This window comes from Aptenodytes forsteri, unplaced genomic scaffold, assembly GCF_000699145.1.
Source record: "Aptenodytes forsteri isolate BGI_AS27 unplaced genomic scaffold, ASM69914v1 Scaffold13, whole genome shotgun sequence".
Lineage (NCBI taxonomy): Eukaryota > Metazoa > Chordata > Aves > Sphenisciformes > Spheniscidae > Aptenodytes > Aptenodytes forsteri.
Window position 1 is genome coordinate 2,988,449 of NW_008794543.1, and position 23,751 is coordinate 3,012,199.

Here is a 23,751-nt window from a genome sequence, read left to right on the forward strand (position 1 = left end):
AGGTGGTGGATGCCCCATCCCTGGAAACATTCAAGGTCAGGCTGGACGGGGCTCTGAGCAACCTGATCTAGTTGAAGATGTCCCTGCTCATTGCGGTGGGGTTGGACTAGATGACCTTTAGAGGTCCCTTCCAACCCAAGCTATTCTATCATTCTATATACTGTGGAATTTATTGAATAATTGTTTAATTTTTCATACATTTCAATGATTTTTTCATTACTAAATCTTAGCACAATTACAGATCTGCTCCTCAGAATCAGTATTTAGTAGGCATCATTCTTTTCTTCAGATTGCTTTTGTGGTAGGAGCAGAATAAAGGTGAAGTAATAAACATTGCAGGTGGAGGTAATTATTTTTGGAGATGGTCAAAGGCAGCATCAGTGAAGTTTTCTGTAAAATGAAGACACAGTGGTTGTATACAAACCAACAGTCTTCATTTCTCCTCATGGAGTCAGACCTTCCCTCCATCAGCTTTCTTCAGGCATTTCCTTTCCAGTGTATGTATCATCTTTGTTCTACTTAAAAGAGGAATTAATCCAAGGAGGTGTTGTGCCTCTTGTTACATAAGAGGTAAGACAAAACATTTCTAACTCTCTCTTCCATTCCTGTACTCTGTGAGCCCAAGAGCAGTAAATACCATGCTAATGTTTCAGCTAAGGGTTCACATTTTCCTTGGTTTTGGACCCTGAGACTCTGTGGAAGTGACAGCATTATCTAAACCAGTTTGATCAAATGAATATTCTTTCCAGTTGATAGATTTGGAAACATTGCACTGGGGTTTTTGTTTGTTTGTTTGGGGTGGTTTTTTTATTGTTTTTTTTAACAACATGTAGTCTTACAGCCTTGCCTGAATCATGGAAATAGCTACTTGTGAATTTACTACACTTTATTTGGACATCTGAAACATGGAAAGCAGCTTTGTGTCATTAGTACCTACTAATTCACCTTTAAATATTTTAACCATTTATTTGCAACAATTGTATGGTAAATGTTTCAGTTGAATAAAATATATCTCATCTTTCCAGTAAGCTCTAGACACTTTGTAGTGACCAGCATTTTCAAGCTGTGACTGTGGTGGTGTTAGCTGAACGAGCTTTGGGAATAACCTTTTTTTTATTAACAGGGCAGATTTGATAAATACATGTCTTGCCAGAGCATAGTGTTATTAAACAAAAGAGAAGTACTGGTGGAACTGCATAGATAATGAAGTACTTAAGGGAATTATGAACAATCATCAGTTATTTCTGAGGTAAAACCTGGCTGGAGTAAGATTGTTGGATACTGTTCTTAAAAATCTCACTTCGTTCTTTCTAAAGAAAACTCTAGGGTGGGTGGATGTGTTGGACTCAGGCTAGCTTTTGGATACAAAAGTCTTGCAGGGAGCAGAGTTAATGTGACAGAAACCTAGAATTGAGGGGGTTTTGTCCACAGTTAAATGTGTAGAAGCTAGACTCTGGTCTTCACTGTTCATAGGAAAAACAAATTATATCTGTATGAAAATAAGTAAGTATACTTACAAATTCTAGGTAAGCACATACATTGGTAAGTTTACGTGAGCATTTGTGAAAGCAAAATTAATCCCATGAGAAGGATTTAGTGACTATTTAGTGAATATTTAAATAACAAGAATATAAATCCTGCTACAAAAAGGTATGGAGTCATCCAACCTGGAGAAATGGAAACTCTTTCTAAGTATAAAAAACAACTATTGTCAGCTATACATATATCCTTTTGAAAGCAAATTTAAAAATTACAGTATTTTCTTAAAGTAGGCACTTTTCCTTACAGTAGACTTTTTCTTAAAATAGGTATCTTCAGTAATATTACCTTAGTCACAAACAGAAAAAAATCTGACTGTACAGAATTGGTGAAAGAACATGACTCTAGATTTACTACTTTCTGGAAAAGAATGGACAATGGAACAGAAAACATTGTTTTGAAGACAAGATTGTCTGAAGTATCTTATAAAATGTAATTAAGTAAGCTGCTTTTATCACTCTACTGCTGTTTCAATGATCTCTAGAACCTTAAATCCAAATCTTAAAGGAGATTCTGTGGGAATCATGACAATAGTAGCATCAGAGAGATCTGCACATTTTTCCCCCTTTGGATCAGAGCTGCTGGTCTGTTCTTGCAGCTTTGTACTGTGACTTGTTCATTGAATTCTGTCTCAAATAGCACTGAAGCAAATATTTTAGTAACCCTAATGTTCCTTGAGTCAGCTAGCAATGATGGTGACCACTCTGAGGAAAAGCTACGCTTCTCCATCTTTTTATTTTACAGCTTTCGACAGTCTCCCAGTACAAATGCCAGCTTTCATTTTAGAGTAAACTGTATTGCTGTCCTATGTAGACTGGACATTTACTTTTCCCATTTCTGTAAGTTATGTCTGTCACAACTGTAAAAAATGGAGGTTGCCTACAGTATGATTGATGTGAAAATAGTGATATGTAGGAGGAAGTACCTTGATTAAGAATTCCAACATCAAACTGAGGAGAAAGGTCAGGGTGGTTTTTTGCTTCTGAGGGAGCTCACCTCATCTCTGTATGCTACCTATTCAGTCATACCTGGAGTTATCCCTGGATCTCAGGAAAATATATCTGAAGACAAGTATTTCTGTAACTGGGAAAATTCCAGCAAATATTAGGGTTTGCATTTATTCCCAACCCCCAATTTTCTTAAGCTATTGCTCCTGTCCATTAGACCATTTTTCTTTAAAGTTTCTTGATTTATTGTGTTGTACCTCCTTTTCCCATGGCTTGGATACTACTTGTGGCTGTTAGACCAACACCTGAGTGGTTTGTCTGTGATATCAGATCACTTCTTGTTGATTGTGCTAAGAACCAGCTCATACTGGGGGCTTTGTTTTTGCACAATGTAACACCTTTTTATTATGTACATGCACGTGATTATCATAAAATACATATCCATATCAGCTTTTTTGAAACACGATGAATGCATGTTTGTTCCACTTGAACTTTGAAATCCAGGTTGTGCCCCAGATCTAATCAATTAAAGTTGCTCAAAAGTAGAGATCAAGGATTTAACATGCAGACACACAGACAGTAGCCAAAATAATTGACCTGCTGTGTCCTGACTATCATTGCATCTGGAAGTCTTAATTTTCAAGATGTTTTTATCCAGTTCTTTTTCTAAATGGTATTTGCAGATGCTTAAGAATGTTGTGAGATGACAAGTGAACTTAACTAAGAGAATAAGTACATATACGTCTCTGTTGAAAAGAGAGAGAGGCTGTTTGCAGCATTGCTTTGCAGCTTTTTTTGGTCTGCAGATTTTTTTTCTTCAGAGGACTTAATTTTATAACTTCCTTATTTTAAGTAGATCTGAATGCCACAGAAATATCTGTGAATGTAAAAGCCAGGTACAGTGCTTTATAGTTACGGAGACCTTAACCAGTAGCATTTCTTCAGCTGGAATAAAAGTAATATTTTGGATATATTACCTTTTCTCAGACCAATATAGGTTTTTCTTCACATGCTTCTGGCAGTTACCTGTTCTCCTCAAGATTTGAGGACTATGAGGACTGTGCCAGCCTTTTCTACATTCAGAGGCAGTCAGTGCTTTAATGATTTCTTCTTGACAGTCAGTTCTAGCATAATGCTGGTAACAATCAGAAATGCAGATAAGATTACCGGTTACAAAATAGGTATTATTTTTTAAATTGATACCCAAATATGTGGACATCTTTTGAAAAGCAAATGGCACTTATGTATCTATGGTAACCATTGCAGCATGAGACAGAGGGAAAACTTGCTTGGGTGGGAAAGGAACTGAACAGGAGAATGAAAAAGTAGTAATTCTTTTAATGAGTAAAAATGCATTTTTAAAGATAAGCCTTAGAAAAATAAATTTTTGGTGGTAGGCATGCAGTTTGTAGGTGAGTTGTTCTCTGTGTTATCTAATCATTAAGAAGGATCAAACTTGCTCAGAAATATATATTATTCATGTCAGTCTTGATCCTGTCCAATGCTGAGGCATGATTTTTTTTTTTTTCTTTTTCAACTACAGTTTCATAACCTTTTCTTGGGTGGTAGAAATAATTGAACTTTTGTTACCTTTGTTTCATTTAGTGCAAGTCATCCTTAGTCAGGTGTGTGCCTCAGGCGTTCCCTTAATTCAGATGCGTGTAACGTCACATTACTGAACAGAGCTGACTCCCGGTCTCCACAGCGTGTATGACAAGATCAGACTATAACCATTTCAATATGCAGCTGCAGCTTCAAAGTTTGTGACCTGTTACAGTGCTTATAGTACCTTTGTTCTTACAGCAAGTGAAAAATGTGTTAGTGAAAAATGTGTGGAAAATGTCTAATGGGCAGGAATTAGCTGTATTTTTGGAAGGCTTTAGTTTTAAAGGAAAAATCAAGTTACTGTTCATTACCTCAGTACCAGAGAATTGATTTGGATTTCTGTGAAACTGAGCCATATTGGCTGCAAACAAGAATTTGTTCTTGGAAGGGTAACAACAGCCAGCCTGTTGCCCTTGTTTACACTGTAAAAGGTACGTAGGAAAAGAGGGAATCGCATCCAGCGTGCACTCTGTGTAATTAAAACATGACAAGTACTGCTGGTTTGGCCTTCTTTCTAAATAAATGTTAGGGCAAATATTCAAAACTAAGGAGAGCCAAGCCGAGGTTGCAAAAATCTTTGCTGTCAAAAATCTCTGTGCGAATTAAGATGACTGAGTTTTGGCAATTTTGTTGCGCCCTTTCTGACCGAAAGACTTGTGTGCTTTTTATCTATGTCTGTATTCAGGCCCTCAGTGACTTAAGTGATGCGTGTTTCAGAGGTGCGTAAAATCTATGTGAATTTCAGCCTGATTCTCAAAGGCTGATAGTTTCTTTGCACATTTGTGGGGGTGGTTGTGTGCTCGAGACTAATGGTGTCAATATCTTGAAATACACCTTCTCCAGCTATCTCCTGCTACCTTAGTACTCACAATATACTCTGAAAATTGCATCAGGCAAAGAATGAACACACAAATACACAAATGAATTGGCAGAATGTTTTGTTTGATATTATCCCTGAGAAAAGACAAAAAGAAAGCTGATGAGTCATAAAGGAGGACACAAATCTTAGGAACTTAATGCATCCAGATAAGGGCATGTAAGGATGGTGAAAAATGTTTGCAAAAGCAGCTGAAGAAAGTTTGCTGCTAGGCTGCCTTGACATGTAAACCATCTTTCAAGCTGAATGGATCTGTGCTTCAGAGGATAGATTTACCAAGGACCTTCTATTTGTTGCCATTGCCTTGTAGCCATTTTGAAATTCATCTCAAGAATGCGTGTCTTAAGAGCTAACTTGGTGGGGGGGTATGTATGTGTATATATTTATTTACATATTTTAAAGCGTGTATATGCAGAGAAAGAAAGAGATTCTAAAGAGGGGGTGGAAATAGAGCATCTGCAGGAAGAATTACATTTCCTTATGCACCTCTTCTTTTTTCGTCCCAATTTAAAATAGTCCTGAAAGATAAAAAGAGAGGTTTTCTAAAGGCATTTGAAGAAATTTTGACTGATACTCATTTTTGTAGTTATATTTTTAAACTGACTACTTCCTTGCTTAAATTCTTATTTGTAAATGTAAGTGAAGAGAAGAGAATCTATTTTTCAGGCAAGTTGCCTTGACCAGGTCTTGGTTGACACTTCCACACCCACTGTGCAAAGCTCAGGATGTTCTGGCACATAACCAGAGATCTGGAAGGTTGTTAGGGAGTTTGCCTCTCCTGTTAAAAGCTACCAGGGATCCCCAGGCCATTGCTGAAATATTTGCATACTTTGTTCTTAAATAAAATTCCCTAGCTTCCCTACATGACCTGTTCCAGTGTTTCACTGTTGTTGTTGGAGGATGGAGAGAGGAGAGTTCTACATTGTTTTAGTCTAAGCTAGGCCTGTTGTTCTTCAAGTTTTTGTCTACTTACAATCCTTGATGGACATGGAGAATCATTGAATGTCAGCTATTTTCTGACGTTTTAAGTTTGATTCACTTCTCTATCTTCATTCTCCTCATTTCCTGACTAAATAAACAAGATATTTGTGTGTGTGTGTGTGTGTGTGTGTGTGTGTGTGTGTGTGTGTGTGTGTGTGTGTGTGTGTGTGTGTGTGTGTGTGTGTGTGTGTGTGTGTGTGTGTGTGTGTGTGTGTGTGTGTGTGTGTGTGTGTGTGTGTGTGTGTGTGTGTGTGTGTGTGTGTGTGTGTGTGTGTGTGTGTGTGTGTGTGTGTGTGTGTGTGTGTGTGTGTGTGTGTGTGTGTGTGTGTGTGTGTGTGTGTGTGTGTGTGTGTGTGTGTGTGTGTGTGTGTGTGTGTGTGTGTGTGTGTGTGTGTGTGTGTGTGTGTGTGTGTGTGTGTGTGTGACAGCTTCTCACAAAAGCTATGCTTTTAAAACCATCTGACAGTTTTCTTGTTCTAAAATTTTCCCATTTGCTCTATCTTTCCTGAAGTGCAGTGGTAAAACTGGATTCAGTGTCCAACGGCAAGGAATAAAGGAAAACAATGAAGTTTCATGTCTTATGCTAATGTTTCCCAGAATTCTATTTCTTTTCCTTTTGAAATAATGGTGTTATTGTCCAAGTTTTAATCTCACAGATTCTTGAGAGATGCTTAATATGTTAATGCTAATTTTCCATTTGCATTGCTGTCATGCTTTGAACATTTTTCCTGAGCTACATCATCATTAGACCACCTCTAGACTAATTGCAAAGATTATTGTAAATGACAGTTGTTACCTGCAAACAAGTTGCAAGCTCTGCAAGTTCAGTGTCATCAGCCGATTTGAGAAATGTGCTTTTTTATTTCACTCTTCCAGTTGTTGAGGTTGAAATACTAAGTACTGAACTTAGTATACATAGACCTTTGAAAGACCTCATTGGTCTATATTCTTTCAGTTTGGTAGGAAAAAAAAATCATTGCTACTCTCTGAATAGCTTTTTCAGACAGTTATGCAGCCATATAATAGAAATTTCAGCCAGATTCTGTTTCCCTGATTTACTAGGGAACTTACTGCAGCTCCTGAAGGCTTACTCAGAAGCCATAAACTGAAGTCTATTAAAGCTACTTCTTTTTGCCTATCTGTATGCCCTTCAACCTGACAGAGAGAGAAATCAGTGAGGTTTGATAGGATTCAATTTTCATTTCCTTATTATCCTACATGGTTTTGAAATGGACTGTAATATTGTTTTCTTACGTTCTGTATGGACATTGAACTTACTGACGTGTAATTCTCTTGGTACTCCTTCCCCTTTTAAAAATGGGTGTGTTTGCTTAGGGGTTTTTGTTTTCAAAGGTAACTGATGATGCTTCAGAAAATGCTTTCACTTGTTACTAGAAATCCACTCCAGAGCACTTAGCCCATCCCCCTCTTTTCAGGTACTGTTGTGACTTTCTTGGGTAAACTGTACATTTTACCTTTACAGCCTATTGAGTGCCAGGCATCAGCAGGCCTTTTTCTGCTTTATCATTCAAGTATGAATGTGTGTGTGTCCTTACCCAAAAAGTGACAAAATTCAGTTCCATGGCAGTGCTGGGCTGGGAGAGGCAAGAGGCTGGAAGGTGAAGGGAAAGACTGTGAGGAGAGAAACAGATGCCACCTTTCCACTAGCCTTCCAGCAGTTGGTCCAGCCTTCCTGAGGGACATTACCTTCTGATCCCCTCTTCCAACCTTCTCCTGTCCATTTTACTTCCTTTACATTTTCTTCCTTTACATTTACTGTCCCCAAATTTCTTGACTTATTAAAGCATCTCTTTCTTGAAGAGACCTTACCCTTTCCTCTTAGCATTCTCTTGCCTCCCTGTAAATGGGATAATTTTCCTGACTTCTTCCCCAAAACAGAGTTGAGGAGACTTTCTTTGTTACTTGTGACTGAGAACATCCCCAGCCAAATGCTGAGGGAATTATTCTGCTTGGTGAATGAGAAGATCTCATTCTGAAATGGCTGAATATTTCTAGGGTGAGGGATGTTGTTCTCTGGCTCTTTGTGACATTAGGCAAATGTCTGCTCTTCTTCTGCTGTGATTTAATGTGAAAATGCAGTTCTTTTTATAAGAACTTCACCATTTTCCCATTTTAAATTTACTTTCAGTAACAGAATATGAAATGTTTTAGGAATTTAGACAGAAATGTTTCCAATTATTGTCTTCTCCATTTATTCACTTAATTCCTTTTTGGCTTTGGACAGCATATGTGTATTGTTTCATTTTAACTAATGCTAAAAATTACCATTGAAAACACTTGCTGAAGAATGAATTTTCTCTAACCATGTTATAGAAACGTAGTACCAAACAATATCCAACAAAATTTGTTATCGCTGTATGATTCTTGTTTAACATGTTGGTGCTGGTAATTAAATTACTAAGTTGTGTATTGGAAAGAAGTTTACCCCTTACATGCTGGTCTGATTTTTTCCATCTGTGTTGCCTGTGAGTTTGGCAATTTACCTGATTCAATTCCGTATTTTGCATGTCATTCCCATGTAATGGGCTGAGCCCTATTTAGTAGATGAAGTTAAAAAAAACCAAACCCCAAACTAATATTGAATCGGTATCGGTGTTTTAAATGATAATGTGTGACTTCACTGGAGAAATGGGGTGTGCTACAAGTTTCAAATACTGATAGCAATGTTGATTTCTTCACAACTATGTAAGAACAGCTGATGTCCAGTAGAAACCACCATTCTTGGACATTTCCAGCAATAGAGCCATCATAACATTACTGAAAAGTGTTAAATATTAGCGCAGACTGGAAAAAAAGTTTCCTATGCCATTCCAGAAAATGGGAGCAAGACATCCTGAAAGTGCAATCATAACTTGTAGACTGGTAAAAGGAATAGCTTAGCCTTGTGAATGCAAACTGCTAAATGGGTGCTATTCCACTGTGAAACCCTGCTGCTGAAAACTGCTTTACAGGGATGATTTTTCTTTTTGCCAGTGTAACCTAGACTCTGTGAATGGCTCTTCTTTCAGAAACAACATTTACATGTTGCCTTCCAGGTATGTGTTCACAGAGATATGAAGAATAAACATGAAATTATGCACTGGGTATTGAAAAGCTGTAACAAGGAATTAGTTAATGAATAATATAGGAAATTAATAATTAACTGCCTTGTCTTACATCTTTCTGATCTTTATCCATCTGTTACTTCATAGGAACCTAGTTTATCTTCCATCCCCACTTATCTAGTCATGCTTTCTCTTTCATGTTTCCTCTCACTTTGCTTTATTGCCATTGCTCATCAGTTTCCTCTTTGAGTGTGTGGTGTTTACAGCCACCGCTACACCATCTCGAGCCCTTTTTTAATGAATGCACAAATAAAGCATAGGTTCAACTTTGTCCTTAAACTAACCATGTAATCAGTGATGTGAGTTAGAAGGGACAGCATAGTGAGTAAGATGCCAGACCTCTAATTTCAAAGACACAATGTCATTTTCTTCATTAATAGCAGTGATTCCAGATAAATTCCTAAATACCAATGACTTCAGAAAAGCTCATGAATTTTCCTGTACTGTTTTGCAGGGGATTTCCCAAGAAAACAGGCAGAACTGCTAGGATAGCATCAGATGAAGAGATTCAAGGGTCAAAAGATGCTGTAATTCAAGATCTGGAAAGAAAACTTCGCTTCAAGGAAGACCTTTTGAACAATGGGCAACCGGTATAAAAACATAAAATACCCCGGGGAATGGGCGTGGGCATCATGGGTAGTTTCTCAGATATGCTGCATATAAAATAATTGTTGTAGATTATTTTTATATTTTATGTATTTATTATTTTTAATTGCATCTCCAAAGCTGCTTTCCATAAGAAATGATAGTGTACATTTTGGCCTATCATTCCTTCTCCTGTTGGACAACTTCACTTGGACTTAACAAAGCAATGGAGGTCTCAAAGATTATGAATTCGCATAAGAAGCCTGCACAGTGTGTACCTCAAGGGCTTTTTCAGCCTCAGAGGCCGTTTGCTTTTGACTGTTCATCACTGGGTGGCTTGCTAGTAAGCATATGCATAGCTCTTGATCAGTCCAGGCTCATTCTACCTTTTGCCCAGCGGTTGGACAACAGGGGGAAAGAGTAGCTGGTAAGCGGACATCAGAGGGGGACAAGGCAGTTCATCATTAGAAACAACCCATTAGGAATCAGACGTCATTAGATCCTGTAGTTGTGGGGCTTTTTTGACTAATAGAATAAAAAACAACCTATAGTACTAACTTACAGACTTTATGAAGAATTAAAAATCTGCATGAGGAGTCAAGAAATGAGGTAAAAAGTATATCAAACAACTGAGATGCACAGCCGCAAAGTTCTTCGTTAATTTCTGTGCATTTTAAGATATGCATAAAAGATAAAATACCAAATTCTTCCTGCTCAGAGTTGATGAGAAGCAATCTCCTAAGACTTGATTACAGTTATTAAGGCATTGATTTAAATGTCTTTGAAGCAGGAATCTCTTTTAAGAGGAAAGTAATCTTAAAAATGTAGACTGTCACCCTTGTTTTGTCAAGAAAATGTTTTCAAAAGCACCTGAATGCTTTGGGATACCTTTGTGTCACTGAAAGGTGGTGTGCTTTAGGTTTCTCAGGACCATGCTCAGAAGTTTGCTATGTTTGCTACGGTGTCTGAGATGTGGACTATGGTGTTGTAGTTCAAGACAGCCTATTGAGTCAGACTATCTACTCCACAGCTGCTGGATTCTGGTTCTTAATAAGATAAACAGAGTGAAGTAGGGAAAATGTTCAGAGTGACTAGTGCTGCTGTACTCACCTTTCTCCATTGACTGCATAGGGTTTGGCAGTTTTCTGTAGCAGTTAAGGAGACTCACTTTCATAGTGTGTAAGTTCCCATTTTTTCAAAGGAGGTGGGCTGAGCACGACTGTCAATGCCTATTTTGGAAAGTGAGAGAGGTGTTTGGCCTGGACAAATGAATGGAATGTCCTGAGAAAGCCCATATAGCCTGAGGAAGAGGGGGGGAAAAAAAAACCCACCAACAAAAACCAACTGTGATCAGATGATGTGGGAGCTTGAACCAGTAAACTCTGGTTTTGCGCTTGCCTTGAGGCTTTAGCCTTGCAGATTCCTGTCTTGGGTGATTCTGTTTGTGTAATCATGGCTGTGGGCACTTGGAGTGATCACAGAAGAAATCGAAGTGAAGAAAAGTTCATGACTTGCTTAGACATTTGTAACCAAGCCAAGAATGGTACCTAGTTTTCATGAGTCTCAGCCTGCTGATTTAGCTACAATATGACATCTTTTAAAAATTAATTTAAATGAGCTTTTTTAAAAATGGAAGCATTAAGTAGTTGTAATGTTTTACAATTTCCATTCTTCTTTCATTTTTCTGTTTAAATGAGGCATTTCACCATGTAATGAGTTTGCCTTTCATTCACTGGCATTTTTTTGCAGTTGATTTGTAAGAAAGTGTCTAAGTGCCTGAAATGTGTTATTGAATGTAGAAGGAAAAATAATAATGAAATAATTGAATTGTACACTTCAGGTTTTCTTTTAACTTGCTTTACCTTCTGAGTGTAAATTGTCTTTTATAAGCTGTCTCCTTAATTTCCTAAAAAGTAAGAAGAAATAGAAATAAAAAACCTTAAAGAATATATTTTTCTATAAAGCTGTCATACTTCTGACAAAATAATCAAGTAAGGTAGTATCTCCTTAGCATTTTTGGCAGGGTTTTCTGCCGTGTGGTTCTAGTGTAAAAATTGAGCAGAACTACTAGGAGTAAAATTTGGGATGATTTGACATGCACTTTTTTGATGGCCATGCTGATTTAAGCAGTTCCTATTGCTCATTCCTGCCCAAGTTCCTGGCAAGAGCATGGAAACAAATGGCAGAGTCAGGGCAAGGGTTGCTTAAGCCAGACGAGCCATTTGTAATGCAAAAGAAATGCATTACAAACTGTGGTAGAAAATTTCTGTTAGAAACATATTGCTGCTCTATTTTATTAACATTACTTAAAGCATTGCTTACTGTCTAACAGCCTCGTAGTTCTTAAGGAGAAATAAGAACTTTTCTTTCTTCTTTTTCCTTCCCCTTAACCCACCCCTTTCATTTTTTGTTCAGAGATTAACGTACGAGGAGAAAATGGCTCGTCGATTGCTGGGAGCAGACAGTGCTGCAACTGTCTTCAACATACAGGAACCAGAGGAGGAGCCTGCTATACAGGTGCCACATAACTCTACACTTTCATAGGAAAATAAAAAATTTCTTTCAATTTTTCTTTTTTACAGGCAGTGATTGTCTTAAAAAAAGTCCTATATAAGAGAATAAATATACACAAGGAAGGACGGTTTTGATTATAGAAGTCATATGTTATATATCAGTGAAGTAAACGGGAGGATCACATGCCTATTGCTCAGTTTTTCCATACTGAATAAGGTTGAGAGTTCTCAAATGTCTGCTTTCTGCTTTAAACTCTTCCGTTTATCCTATTCTGTCCTGACCTTTAAGTCTCTCAAGGCAAAAATACATCTACTATCTTGAAACCATCTTCTCTTTATGTGTGAAATCCGCACTTTTTGGATGCAGACCAAAAACACAACAGAAAGTCTGCTTGAAAGGCCTGGTACACGTTCTCTGTTGTTCAGATGCCAGAGTTGCTATTCGGAAGTGTGTAGCATTTGTTTGCTTATGTTACCACATAAAGTACATCCTCCTGCTAAAAACTCTGAGAAACTGTCATGGATGCCTCTTGGTCTTCTTTCTGCCTCTTGATCTTTTTTTGTACCCTTGCAGGAAGCTCGCTCTGTTGGTGCTTCTGTAGTGAGTCCTGTGGATATTCAAAAGGTTAATGTTTTCACCTGTTTCTTGCTCTTCTGCTCGTTTATTTTTTCCCTCTGTCGTCTTTGCCCTTTCCCTTCTACTGTTCTTGGTTAATAACAATACGAGGTCACCTAGCATTAATAACTGAGGAGATTTGGGCTGCACTCCCTTCAGGGTGTTAAAGTTGTTCTATAAGCCTAATTGTCTGAGTGCAGGCAGCTTAACTGCAGTAATGGCGTGCTCTGGTATCTTTCTGCCGTAATATTAACACTGATACTAACTGCCTTGCATCCAAATCAGCTGCTCTTTATATATACCACGTGTACTTCATAGTTTACTTTTGTGGTAAACTTTCAGGGAACAAAGAAATTAAAAAAAATCTGCAGTTTACAAAGGTATTTCTCTCTTCTTCCATTTTTTTACCATTATTGAGGGTTATGATTAGTTCTGTAACCAGTCAGTGGAAAGACTACATGTCATTCCCAGACTAGAGGCAACGATAGAGGGTGGGTATGTGAAAGGAGGCTTTGTATGAGACGTGTGTTCTATCTTAAATAAAATAAGGGTCAGAGACAATGGCCAAAGGTCACTTGAAAGAGTGCCTGCTGACTGAGAAGAGCGTTGGCTAATAAAGATTTTTTTTTTTTCCCCCTGCTTCTGAGCTTTCTTACGTTCTGGCATTATCTTTGTTATCACTAAGATTCAAAGCAGGACTTTTGTACTGTGAAGCAGATAGAGTGAACAGTTCAAGAAAGTAAATAACTGTATGTCACAGTAATGTTTCCTAATATCTGAATAGCAAAATTAAACAAGCAGTAGTGTTTTACACTGGATGAAACTTTCCACTCTTCTTTTTATATCTTGAATACTTTTATGATAAATTTTGTTTTTAAGGAAGAAGTGATACTTTTGGCCAGACAAAGGGGACCATGGCAACAGGAGTAAAGGGAGGCAGCCATCGTGGACTGCCAGTGTTGCCATTTTCTCTTTTTTTTTCTCATTTTTACAGGCAACTGTAAACAAAAACATTTTAGCCTTTTGGTGCAGCCTCCGGTACAGTTCTATGCAAATAGCAGATGTGAACCATATGGTCTTCTGGCCATCTGGAAACAAAACCCACCCTAAATCTGCCTGTACCCTCAAGGAAATATTAGCGTGTTTCTTTTGTCTTTATGAACTGCTTCAGAATACTTTTATTCTTATAGGCTTTTTTTTAAATGGAAAGAAAGCAACCAATGATTTTCCTTCCCCTTATAAGTTAGACCTTAAGATAACATGAAATAAAATTTTGCCTCATACCAGATGTCTTCATTGTTTCATAGGGAAAGTTATTGGAGGCATGGATTATAGTGTTTTTCTTCAACAAGATACAGTTTCCTTTTGTATGTAAAACCTTAATGGATTGTCAAAGATCAGTAGAATAAAAAAAAAAAATATATTAGAAACACACCTTGCTGAGCAATGTGTTGAAGCTGGACACTAATATGTACCTTTCTTGTTTGACAGGAGTATAAAGTCTCCAGCTTTGAGCAAAGATTGATCAGTGAAATTGAATACAGGCTGGAGAGGTCTCCTGTGGAAGAATCAGATGACGAGGTGCAACATGGAGATGAATCTATTGGTAACAGTATGTCACCATATTTTGAGATAAAGCTGAAGCATTACAAAATCTTTGAGGGAATGCCAGTCACATTTACATGCAAAGTGGCAGGAAATCCAAAGCCAAAGGTAAGAAAAGAGGGTAAATGTTTCTAGAAATGCTCTGAAGAGTTCTGTATTGGTACCTTACAGTCAGCCCCTGCACCCTATGGGCTGTATCTTGCAGGAACAGCAGACATTCTCTCTTGACAAGAAAGACTCCTAGCTGCTATAAACTGTCAAATCTCTTTTGACATCACTGGAATTGTTTAGATTTATACTAGTCAAAAATCCTACTAGGAGGCTTCAGCTCTTAGTTACTCCCTCCTGAGATTTCATCTCGATTTTTTTTCCTAGAATTAATACTTACGTCGTTTTCAGAGTTACCTTCAGGGTACATCTGTACCACAGAATGCAGTGCAATGCTAGAAAACCCCATGTGAGCTGGCACAGTAGTCCCAAAAGCAACCTCATCAGGTTAACATGGGTTAGCTCAGGCACGGCAACGTGCTAATGCAAAAATATGTTGCTTCTGGTTCAGAAGCCAGCGTGGTATCTCTGCCTTCTTCAGCGTTGCAGAGTTTATATATCAATAACATTCAGTCTTGTTAGGGTGTGTAGAAAGTTAGAGGAAGGCATAATAAAATACTATAAGCTCCCATATATGCCAGCAGCAAGATGAGGCACGATGGTGAGGTTTTAATGATGAGCTTCTGAGGGAGGGTTGGGCTTAAGAAGCGTTTCCTTTCAACAAATGTAAAAGTACCAGTTGCATGATGTCAGTAGTCTGGAAGAATGCCTTCCTTTGGTAGGTTGTGTTTAACCATTTCAAAAATTGCTTGGCAATCAACTGACTCATTACACAGCAGGCAAACAGCAGTAGCTTCTTCAACTTCCTTGCCAAAACCAGTATCTTCCCCGTGAGGTCCTTGCAGCTCTTACAGTGACCTCTTGTGGATAGAGGCTCTTTTCTTCTTAGACAAGATCAAAGATGCCTTATCTCTTAGATATCTAAGACCTTCACGGCAGCAGCCACATCCAAATCTCTCATTCAGTGTAAGTTTTACAGGTATTTAGGATTTTGAACAGGGATAAATGCAAATGACTTTACATGTCCAATGATATAGGTGTATGATACTGCACAAACTATAAAAAGAAAAATGGACTTTGTCAGGCAGCAGAGAAGGAACAAGAGAGAACTAGAGCTATGTCTACATTAGCAAGTAGTGCAGACCAGAAGCAGCAAATCTGTGGAATGAGATATCCATCCCTGCATGCATTTCAGGAGGTTTTACTTCAGGCTAGCTCTAATCTCGCCCTACAGACTGAAGCAGATGCAGCACATTAGATGTGTTCTTGGAGCACATTTTCTGGCTTAGTTTCATCTGAAAGGAATCCAGTTCTGTGCTCCAAGACCACAACATGATGTGAACCACTGCAAAGTAAGTGGGGCTGATCAGTATAGTCATATCGAAAAAGCACTCCTGCTTCAAGCTGAAGACATACACTGAGAAGATTAGCCCAGTCTGACTGAAACCAAACCTTTGATGTCCAGCATTACTTTTGACATGACTGTACAGAACAGTCTGTTGTGCTGAATAAGGGTGGAAGACAAATGGGTTCGTTGGTGTTAGAGGTGCAGTGTGCTGGAGAGATACTCTTTTTGCCTGAGGCTTATGGCTGAATTGCTGGATCGCCTTTTATGAGTCAGCCTTAGTCAACTTAGCCATTCCCTAATTTTCACAGTTTTCAATTAAGGTGTAGTTTCACAGTCATCTTAATCTGATTTAAGACAGATGAAAGGGGATGTCTCCTTTCCCTCACTCTCCTTGTTTTGGTGTTAGAGACTGCACAGCCAAGAAACCACATTGTTAGTACTTCCCCTAAAGCACGGCATTATAAAGGAGTATCTGATGTGAATGCGCTCTGATTCAGATACGATGTTCTATTTTTTTCCTGCAGTGTCAAAGTGTGCACATTAAGAAGTGATTTGCTCTTGCACCTGGGACTATGACCCTTTATTCCGTTCACTTGCAGATGCTTTGTGCGATTTGCTAAGTTGCTTGGAATGGAACCAATTTCAGTCCTGTTGGATGGCTACTTGTTAGCTGGGCTTTGCAAATGTCAAAGGCTGTATCTTCCCCTCATCCGCCGGAGCATGCCAAGATAGCAATTTTGAAATGCTTGATGGCTGAGGGCTGTCCTTCTGCTGTCATTTGTTGAAGCTGGAAGTGTTGCCCCTGAATAAATTCTTTACTTTGGCAAATGAAAAGCTGGAAATAATTTACTAACTTGAAGCTCCTCCCTTCCAAGTATTCTGTCAGCTCTGCCAAGGAATGGCTTTGGGAAGGACTGTGGTGTTTCTAAAATCTGGCATTCATTACAAGGGATTTTTCTAAGCAGGGTTGTTGGCCTGATTATTTTTTCCCCTGAACATGCCATGTAAATTGAATACTGATGTGCAAATTCTGTCTTCATAAATAATGACTTTTTAAATCTGAGTCTACTTCTGTTATAACCTTCAGTGTAACGTAAAACTATTTTCTCATTAAAATGAGAACCTGTGGTGATACAGGAGGGATTGTGGAATGCTTCTTTTTAAGAGCTATTTCTCTTCAGAATTAGGACAATGCCATACAAAAGGTTAATTGAGACATGAATGTTGCAAAAAGCTCGTACTGCTCGCTCTTCACATGGCTGAATATAATTCTTAGTGATTAAAAATGCCTGTGCTGCCCAAGATCAAAAATCCTTTTGTACTGTGTATTCCATTGTATTTCTAGTCATTACACACTGGTTTCTGAAAATCTGGTACAAATAAAAGCAATCCAGCTGCAGTGTTCAGTGCTTACGTAGTTTAATGGTACATTTATTAAAAGGTATCTTAGAAAGAAAATACTTCACTGCAAGGGCCATTGTCTCCAGCAGTGGTAGTGTTTTACTTATTTATTATTACTTATTAACTCCATGTCAGATAAAGGGAATATTAAGAATTTACTCCTCATAAGTAAAAGCCAGTGATGCCAATGCTTTTAAACTTAGTGGAAATGAGTATTGGGCAACATACGCATGATGTTTGGATAGCTGGTTCAGTTAATATTTGCATGTATTTCCATGTAATAATTTCTGGCATGTCTCCTGATATTTCTGATAAGTGCATTGTTATTAAATAATTACTACTTAACGCAGATTTCCAAGCAACGTTATGACACATGTAAAGCATGCAAGTTAAAACTCATTTTTTGCAGCTATGTTGTTACCAGCATCCATTAGCATGTGTATGTAAGTGATCAAATATCTTTTGCATCTCCAGTAAGTGCTCTGTCAGCAGATGAGAAGACATGACTAAATCTTTTGTTAGCACCACAGAGTCTCTGCAAGGCTGCTGACAGGCAAAATGGGAAACAAGTATAACCAGCTATTGAGGAAATGAAATCATTTCTAGTTACGCATAATGCTTGTTAATATAAAAACCATACATGGTAATTAATTTTTAAGGGAAATTTCCACTCATTTTCTCCAAAACATTCTCCATTGTCTTTTTGTGAAATTTAAAAGTATATCCTTAACTTTTCCCCCCAAGTGAATGAATTTAGAGCTTTGAAATGTTGGCACGTATGAAGAACCTGGCATACTAAACTCTATCAGGAATTGTGCTTTGCTTTGTCACTTCATTTTAACTGGAAAGCCGGCACCCTTTCCTCACTATAAGGCCTAAATTCCCACTTCAAGAATTAGACTGAGGAAAATGTGTGTGTTTTCCTCATGCTAAATAGTCCCAGCAGTCATGCAACCAGGACGAATACGTTTGTTCTACTTTGTAGGAGTTACCCACACAATTTTTACGAGGTTATCTGCACGAGTGACTTCAGAAATGCTGAACATCACTGACCTTATGGAGTAATACACACTTCAGAAATGACAAGTATATAATGTTCTACTCAAACACTGGTTTGGGGAGCTGACTACAGCCTTCCTAGTATAAAATTTTTCACATATTCCTGTGTGTTTTCATGCATACACCACGTTTTTCTTTTGATCCCAGCAGATTTCAGTTTGGGGTTTTATGTTATTTATTTGCTATATTTATAATATAGCAAAAAAACCCCCAAAGCTAGCCCAAAATATTTGAATTTTTTTTCACCTCAAGTTTGAGGCATTAAAAACGCATACATGTTTTTTGTGTCACTTATGGATTGCTGTAAGATATTATTCTGCATACATCATTTTTTTTGGCTCACTGAAAGTAGGTCTTGGGTCAGCCAGAGAATAAAATTATGTATCAAAAGTAATGGAAAAGACCTCTGATAGATAGATAGTGTAACTGTTCTGTACAACTTGGAACTATACTGGTGGTGGCGTACAATTATTAAAGGCTGTCTGTGTGCTGACTTGCTTTGAAGTACTTCCTATTACTTTGTAAAGCTGTCCATTCTGTAGATGGCTGTCACATCGGGGTGACACTCTTGGTTTCAATCACGCAATTATACTGAGCTGGCCCCTTCGCACACTGGACCGCTCATTGCCAGCCTGAGCGGCTGAACCCCCTTCTGGCTTTTTGGTCCAGTCCGGGCAGCGTAACAGATATGAGCGAAACCGCTGTTTCAACAGCGAGATCATTGCTTCAATTTTACTCATCATTGAACTAATTATTCCTATAATTACCTACTTTTATGGTTCTATTTTCTGAGAAGAGAGCAAGAGCGTTCTTTCCCCAACTTCTTCAGATTTAAGTGAAATAAAAATTTAAAATTAGTAATCTTCTCTGAAATAGAACTTTTCTTTGTAATGACGTTTGTTTTCAGTTCTTGAGATGTTCACCTGCTGTTCGGTCCTTGGGATGGGCACGTTGTTCATGCCCTCGTGCCCCTGTAAACTTCTTCGGTAAATGTTCATGCTGCCGTCTTTCTCTTTGAACGATTGCTAATCTGTAACTTGTCTTTTAGTGAAAGTGGTTCATGGAGTGTGGTTCTGCGCTTTTACTAGTTGATCAAACCGGTTTTCTTTTAATGCTTACCAGAGAGGTTTTTGGCAGTTAGGATTCATTAGCGCTGTTAATTGAGAAATGATGACAATGAGCACCCACCTCTTATCAGCTGTGCCTTGTTTTTTCCTGCAGATTTATTGGTTTAAAGATGGGAAGCAAATTTCTAAACGAAGTGATCACTACCGAATTCAAAGAGAACCTGATGGAACTTGCTCGCTGCATACTGCAGCCTCCACCCTGGATGATGACGGGAATTACACTATTATGGCTGCTAACCCACAGGTAAATGAAGGTTTGGCTCTAGAGCAAACATGCTTCTGGACATAAATCTTCAGAAAACTATATCTCATCTTATGTATGCATGATTTAATTAAATGATGAAGTCACCATAAAGTATGTAAGTTAGATTTCTGTTTTCATCTTGCATCAGTAGGGTGGGACCTTTCTATCTCCAGGAGATTAGCAACTCAACAGCAGGTTTTTTCCTATGGTTTGAGGTTTCAGAGGAGAGGGGGTGTTGTTTTTTTTAATCACTGTTCCACCATTTGTTTCAGCTGATAACATCTCAGTATCCTAACTCAGCATGGATAGCATACATACTCTAAAGGGAGGAAAAAAACCCCAGTTTACCAGCAGAAGTAACCCAATCCAGTGATTTCATTTTTCTTCTGTTGACACTACTCGCTGACTGAGGCCAACTCTTTGAAATGACTAGGAGTGTATCACCCCTCAACATGTTTACGTTAGGCCGTGATCGCAATTCTGTAAGGCAAAAAACTCTAGCACTTATTATGTGGGGGGGAGGTCTCCCAAATTGTTGATCCCAAAGTCTTAAACAATGTTTTCCTGAACCACGGAGTGTTACTGGTTTTGTAACATTATTTGTTCTTCACAGGCGCAATGCAAGAGCTGAGGTATGCAACAGAAACCCACTAGTGCGTTGGACATAGCTAAACTTACAGTTCACGCATCCTACTGAAGTAACTTTTTCAATCCATTTTTCCAGCAAATTGAGAGGAAAGATTTGCACATGAGAAACCAAGGCAGTAACATAACTTGAGGGATGTAACGAATTATTTTCTTCTGTAGCACCAAATATCTTGCCAAGACCAGGCCTGCAAGTAGAATCACACTGTAAAATAACAAACTGTATCACTGAGACAGAGTTTAATCTAAACAGGAGTGTTGTGCTCTGTTATGAATGTTGCTAGGCTACTTAGCATGACGCTGCCATTTTTGCCTTGCTCTTTGTCAGTCCTGCTCATATTGCAGCGTGCTTGCGAATGTATGGGATTGTACACACAGACGGCACTCAAACGGCAGTTTTAGGCTAGATTCTTATAAATTGCAGTGCTTAAATCTAGGTAGTTTAAATGTTATTTCTACATATACAAATAACAGAAATAAAGAAATAGCATAAGGCCAGGGGAATTCTTCAAGCTGGGAGCTTTTACACATAGATGACCATTGTGTTATGACACTTGGCACCATTTAAATTGTGGAAATTCACAGCAGGTTTTAAAAATGCTGAATAAATACATACGTGCTCAAGGTAGGAAGCAAATCCTGTTCATCTTCCTGTAAGTGTTGTGTTAGTGCGTGTCCAGAGTTCCCCTATGTAGCGCTACTGCGTGATCCAGCACCTTAGAGAACTTGGTGAATAAACTGCCTTTGTGTTTGGGCACTGTACTCTGTCCCTGAATATTTAGGGCCTACTTTTTAGCATTTGTTATTCTGGATAATGCTCATTCAATGACACAACAGTGACTTAGGTTATCAGCTCTGGTCATTGATGACACTAGTTTGTTAGTGGGTTTTTAGGTGCGCTAAAATGAGCTGGTTTTGCATCATTCCTAGTTTGGGGATTGAAAGAGCGGTTTTGTTAGATGATAAAATTCTGCATCTGTGCTTTTTCCCCCCCTCTTTGGAGAAGAACCAGAAGCATCCTCCTCTGGCTCCCCTAAACAAAACATCTGTCTGTTTCACCAGGCCCATTCTATTCTTTCTTCACAGTGTAATTCCCAAGCAAACATACTTACCTCTTCCACTATTTGCTTGCTTTTACTATGTGTTTAACAGCACAATGGAGGCAAAGAAGGGCTATGAGTTAACGTACTAGCCTTTCACACTCAAAGATCTGGATTCCAATTCTTTTAAGTCATCCCGAGTGGAAATAATTTTGGCATAGCTTCCTCAATTCTAATGGAAAGTTGTCCACATCTCAAAGCTATCACAAACCTAGGCAAATTTGGCCACCTTTCCTTAAGAAAAGCGAAATACGTAAATATAAGGGAGCCTGCATCAGGATTCTGATGGGCTGGTAGATATTTGCTAGGCTGTTGCTGTGGTTTGGTCATTGCTATTGGAAGCATCAAACTACAAAGCCAAAAGCCATATTCTTAGTTGATAGAAACTGATTTTATTATAGCGAAGGATTAAGTTCATTAAAGCTCTGCCAGTTTATGCCATCTCATGACCTGGACTAATATTACAGGATTTATGTATGTAAAGGGACTTGTTGACACACCTTGGAAATCGCCTGTGGTAGTTAACGTGGCAGGCACCGTTGCCTGTGATGTAAAGCGCAGCGGTCTGGAATTAAGGTTCTGATATGCCTCTGGGGTTTGCAGTAAAATTTGCCATATAACTTAATCCAGAGCAAACTGACCCCGGGCCTAGGCAAACACAAAACCTTGCCCGTTTGAGGCCTTTAGTTACCGGCTACGTCCCTTAACCGAGCTCTTTCCATGAGCTGTATGGGCTCAGGTCGGGTCCTTATTGTCACCGTCTTTCCTTTTACCCCATTCTCTCCACTGCTTTGCGCTATGCACCCACAGTCCTCCCTCTGGGTTTCCCTTATTTTCTAGGCCATCTTCTCATGAATTACTTCCCACTCACCGCTTCCTTCCCACTCATCCCATGACTTTTCCAAATCTTTGGCTTCCTGCTTGTTCTTCCCTGTCCAAATTCTTACTGTCCTTTGTGTTTCCATTTGTGATGCCTTCATGTGTTGAGATAGATACGCAGCAATTACCCCAAAATGTGTGAATTCATCACCTGCCAGAAAAAGATTAATATGCAGTGGTGCCTAAAATAGAAATGTATTTGTTCCAGATGTCTTCAATGGTCTTGTAACACAAAAAAAAGCGCTTTTGCTTAAGAAATTGCTGCAGGTCGTGCACAATGGCTTCTTTTAACGCAAATATTTTTCTTGTGGACTAAATGGGTCATGGGAATAAAAGCGGGACACAGAGGCTTCATTTCTGACAGTCCAGCAGCAACACAAAAGTCATTGCCATTTGAAGGCTGCTTGTGACCCCAGTGAAATTTTTTTTTGATGGACTTTGGCCAGTTGCTAATGAACAGCTAGCGTCTGCAACCCCCAAATTACTGTGACAAAAATATTTGTCACTTTTACGATGACAGACTTGAGTGTGGAGCTCCCAGCTCAGAACTGAAATACACCGCAAAGCTGATGCGGATGTTGCCTTACTGCTACCAGTCCAGGGGGCCGAGGGACAGACGTACATCTCCTATACATTTATCAAAGAGCTATTTAAAACTATCATTTTTCAAAAGTTATTACAATTTTTACACTGTTATATAAAAGTATATAAACTTTTACTACAGTATTATTTTTATGCATAGCTTTTATATTTGTGTCTATTGTGTATACTTATTAATACCACCAGGTGCTTTTACCCCTTACATGGTGAATTCTACAGAGCCCTGGATGTCAGCAGTTCTGGCTGCAGGCAGTCCCATCCCAAATTTGCTACTGCTAGTGCTTGTGGTGGACAATCTGTCTTCTAAAAACCTAAGTAAAACAAAAAAGGGGACCAAATACAACAGAGCCCATGTTTTATTTATCGGTCACTGGAAACGGCCTAAGACGACTGAACTATATCTTCAGCGTCCACCAGTGCGGTTGTGTGCGTCGGTGCAATTCCTACCCCCAAACCAGGCTCGCTCTTCAGAGAGGACCTTTTAAGTACTTGTACAAGTCTTTCAGTTTTTACATTCGGGGGGGTGTGTGGGGTGTGTTTGAGCCATGGGCCCACCAGATCAAGTGGATTGATCCACTTTGGAGGCAGCAGCTCTGTCATTAACCGCCAACGCTCACCAAGTGCCATTTTCAAGATCTTGAACTAGTTGTTGTCTTTCTGTCCACTCGCCATACACAGAGAAACCCCCCACCCACATAGAATCATAGAATCGTTTGGGTTGGAAGGGACCTCTAAAGGTCATCTAGTCCAACCCCCCTGCCCTGGGCAGGGACATCTTCAACTAGATCAGGTTGCTCAGAGCCCCGTCCAACCTCACCTTGAATGTTTCCAGGGATGGGGCATCCAC

General features: G+C 38.9%; 1 protein-coding gene across 6 annotated transcripts in view; it reads left to right on the forward strand.

The window, feature by feature from the left end:
- Positions 1 to 23,751, forward strand: part of PALLD (palladin, cytoskeletal associated protein) — a 219,147-nt gene that overhangs the window by 183,132 nt on the left and 12,264 nt on the right. For 4 of the 6 annotated variants that reach the window (XM_009272321.2, XM_009272324.2, XM_019470221.1 and 1 more), the window contains 5 exons: positions 9,529 to 9,664; positions 12,075 to 12,176; positions 12,747 to 12,797; positions 14,280 to 14,501; positions 19,531 to 19,680. In XM_009272321.2, coding sequence (XP_009270596.1) covers positions 9,529 to 9,664; positions 12,075 to 12,176; positions 12,747 to 12,797; positions 14,280 to 14,501; positions 19,531 to 19,680 — 661 coding nt within the window. The remainder of the gene's footprint in view (positions 1 to 9,528; positions 9,665 to 12,074; positions 12,177 to 12,746; positions 12,798 to 14,279; positions 14,502 to 19,530; positions 19,681 to 23,751) is intronic. The other 2 variants (XM_009272322.2, XM_009272326.2) reach the window with 1 other exon arrangement.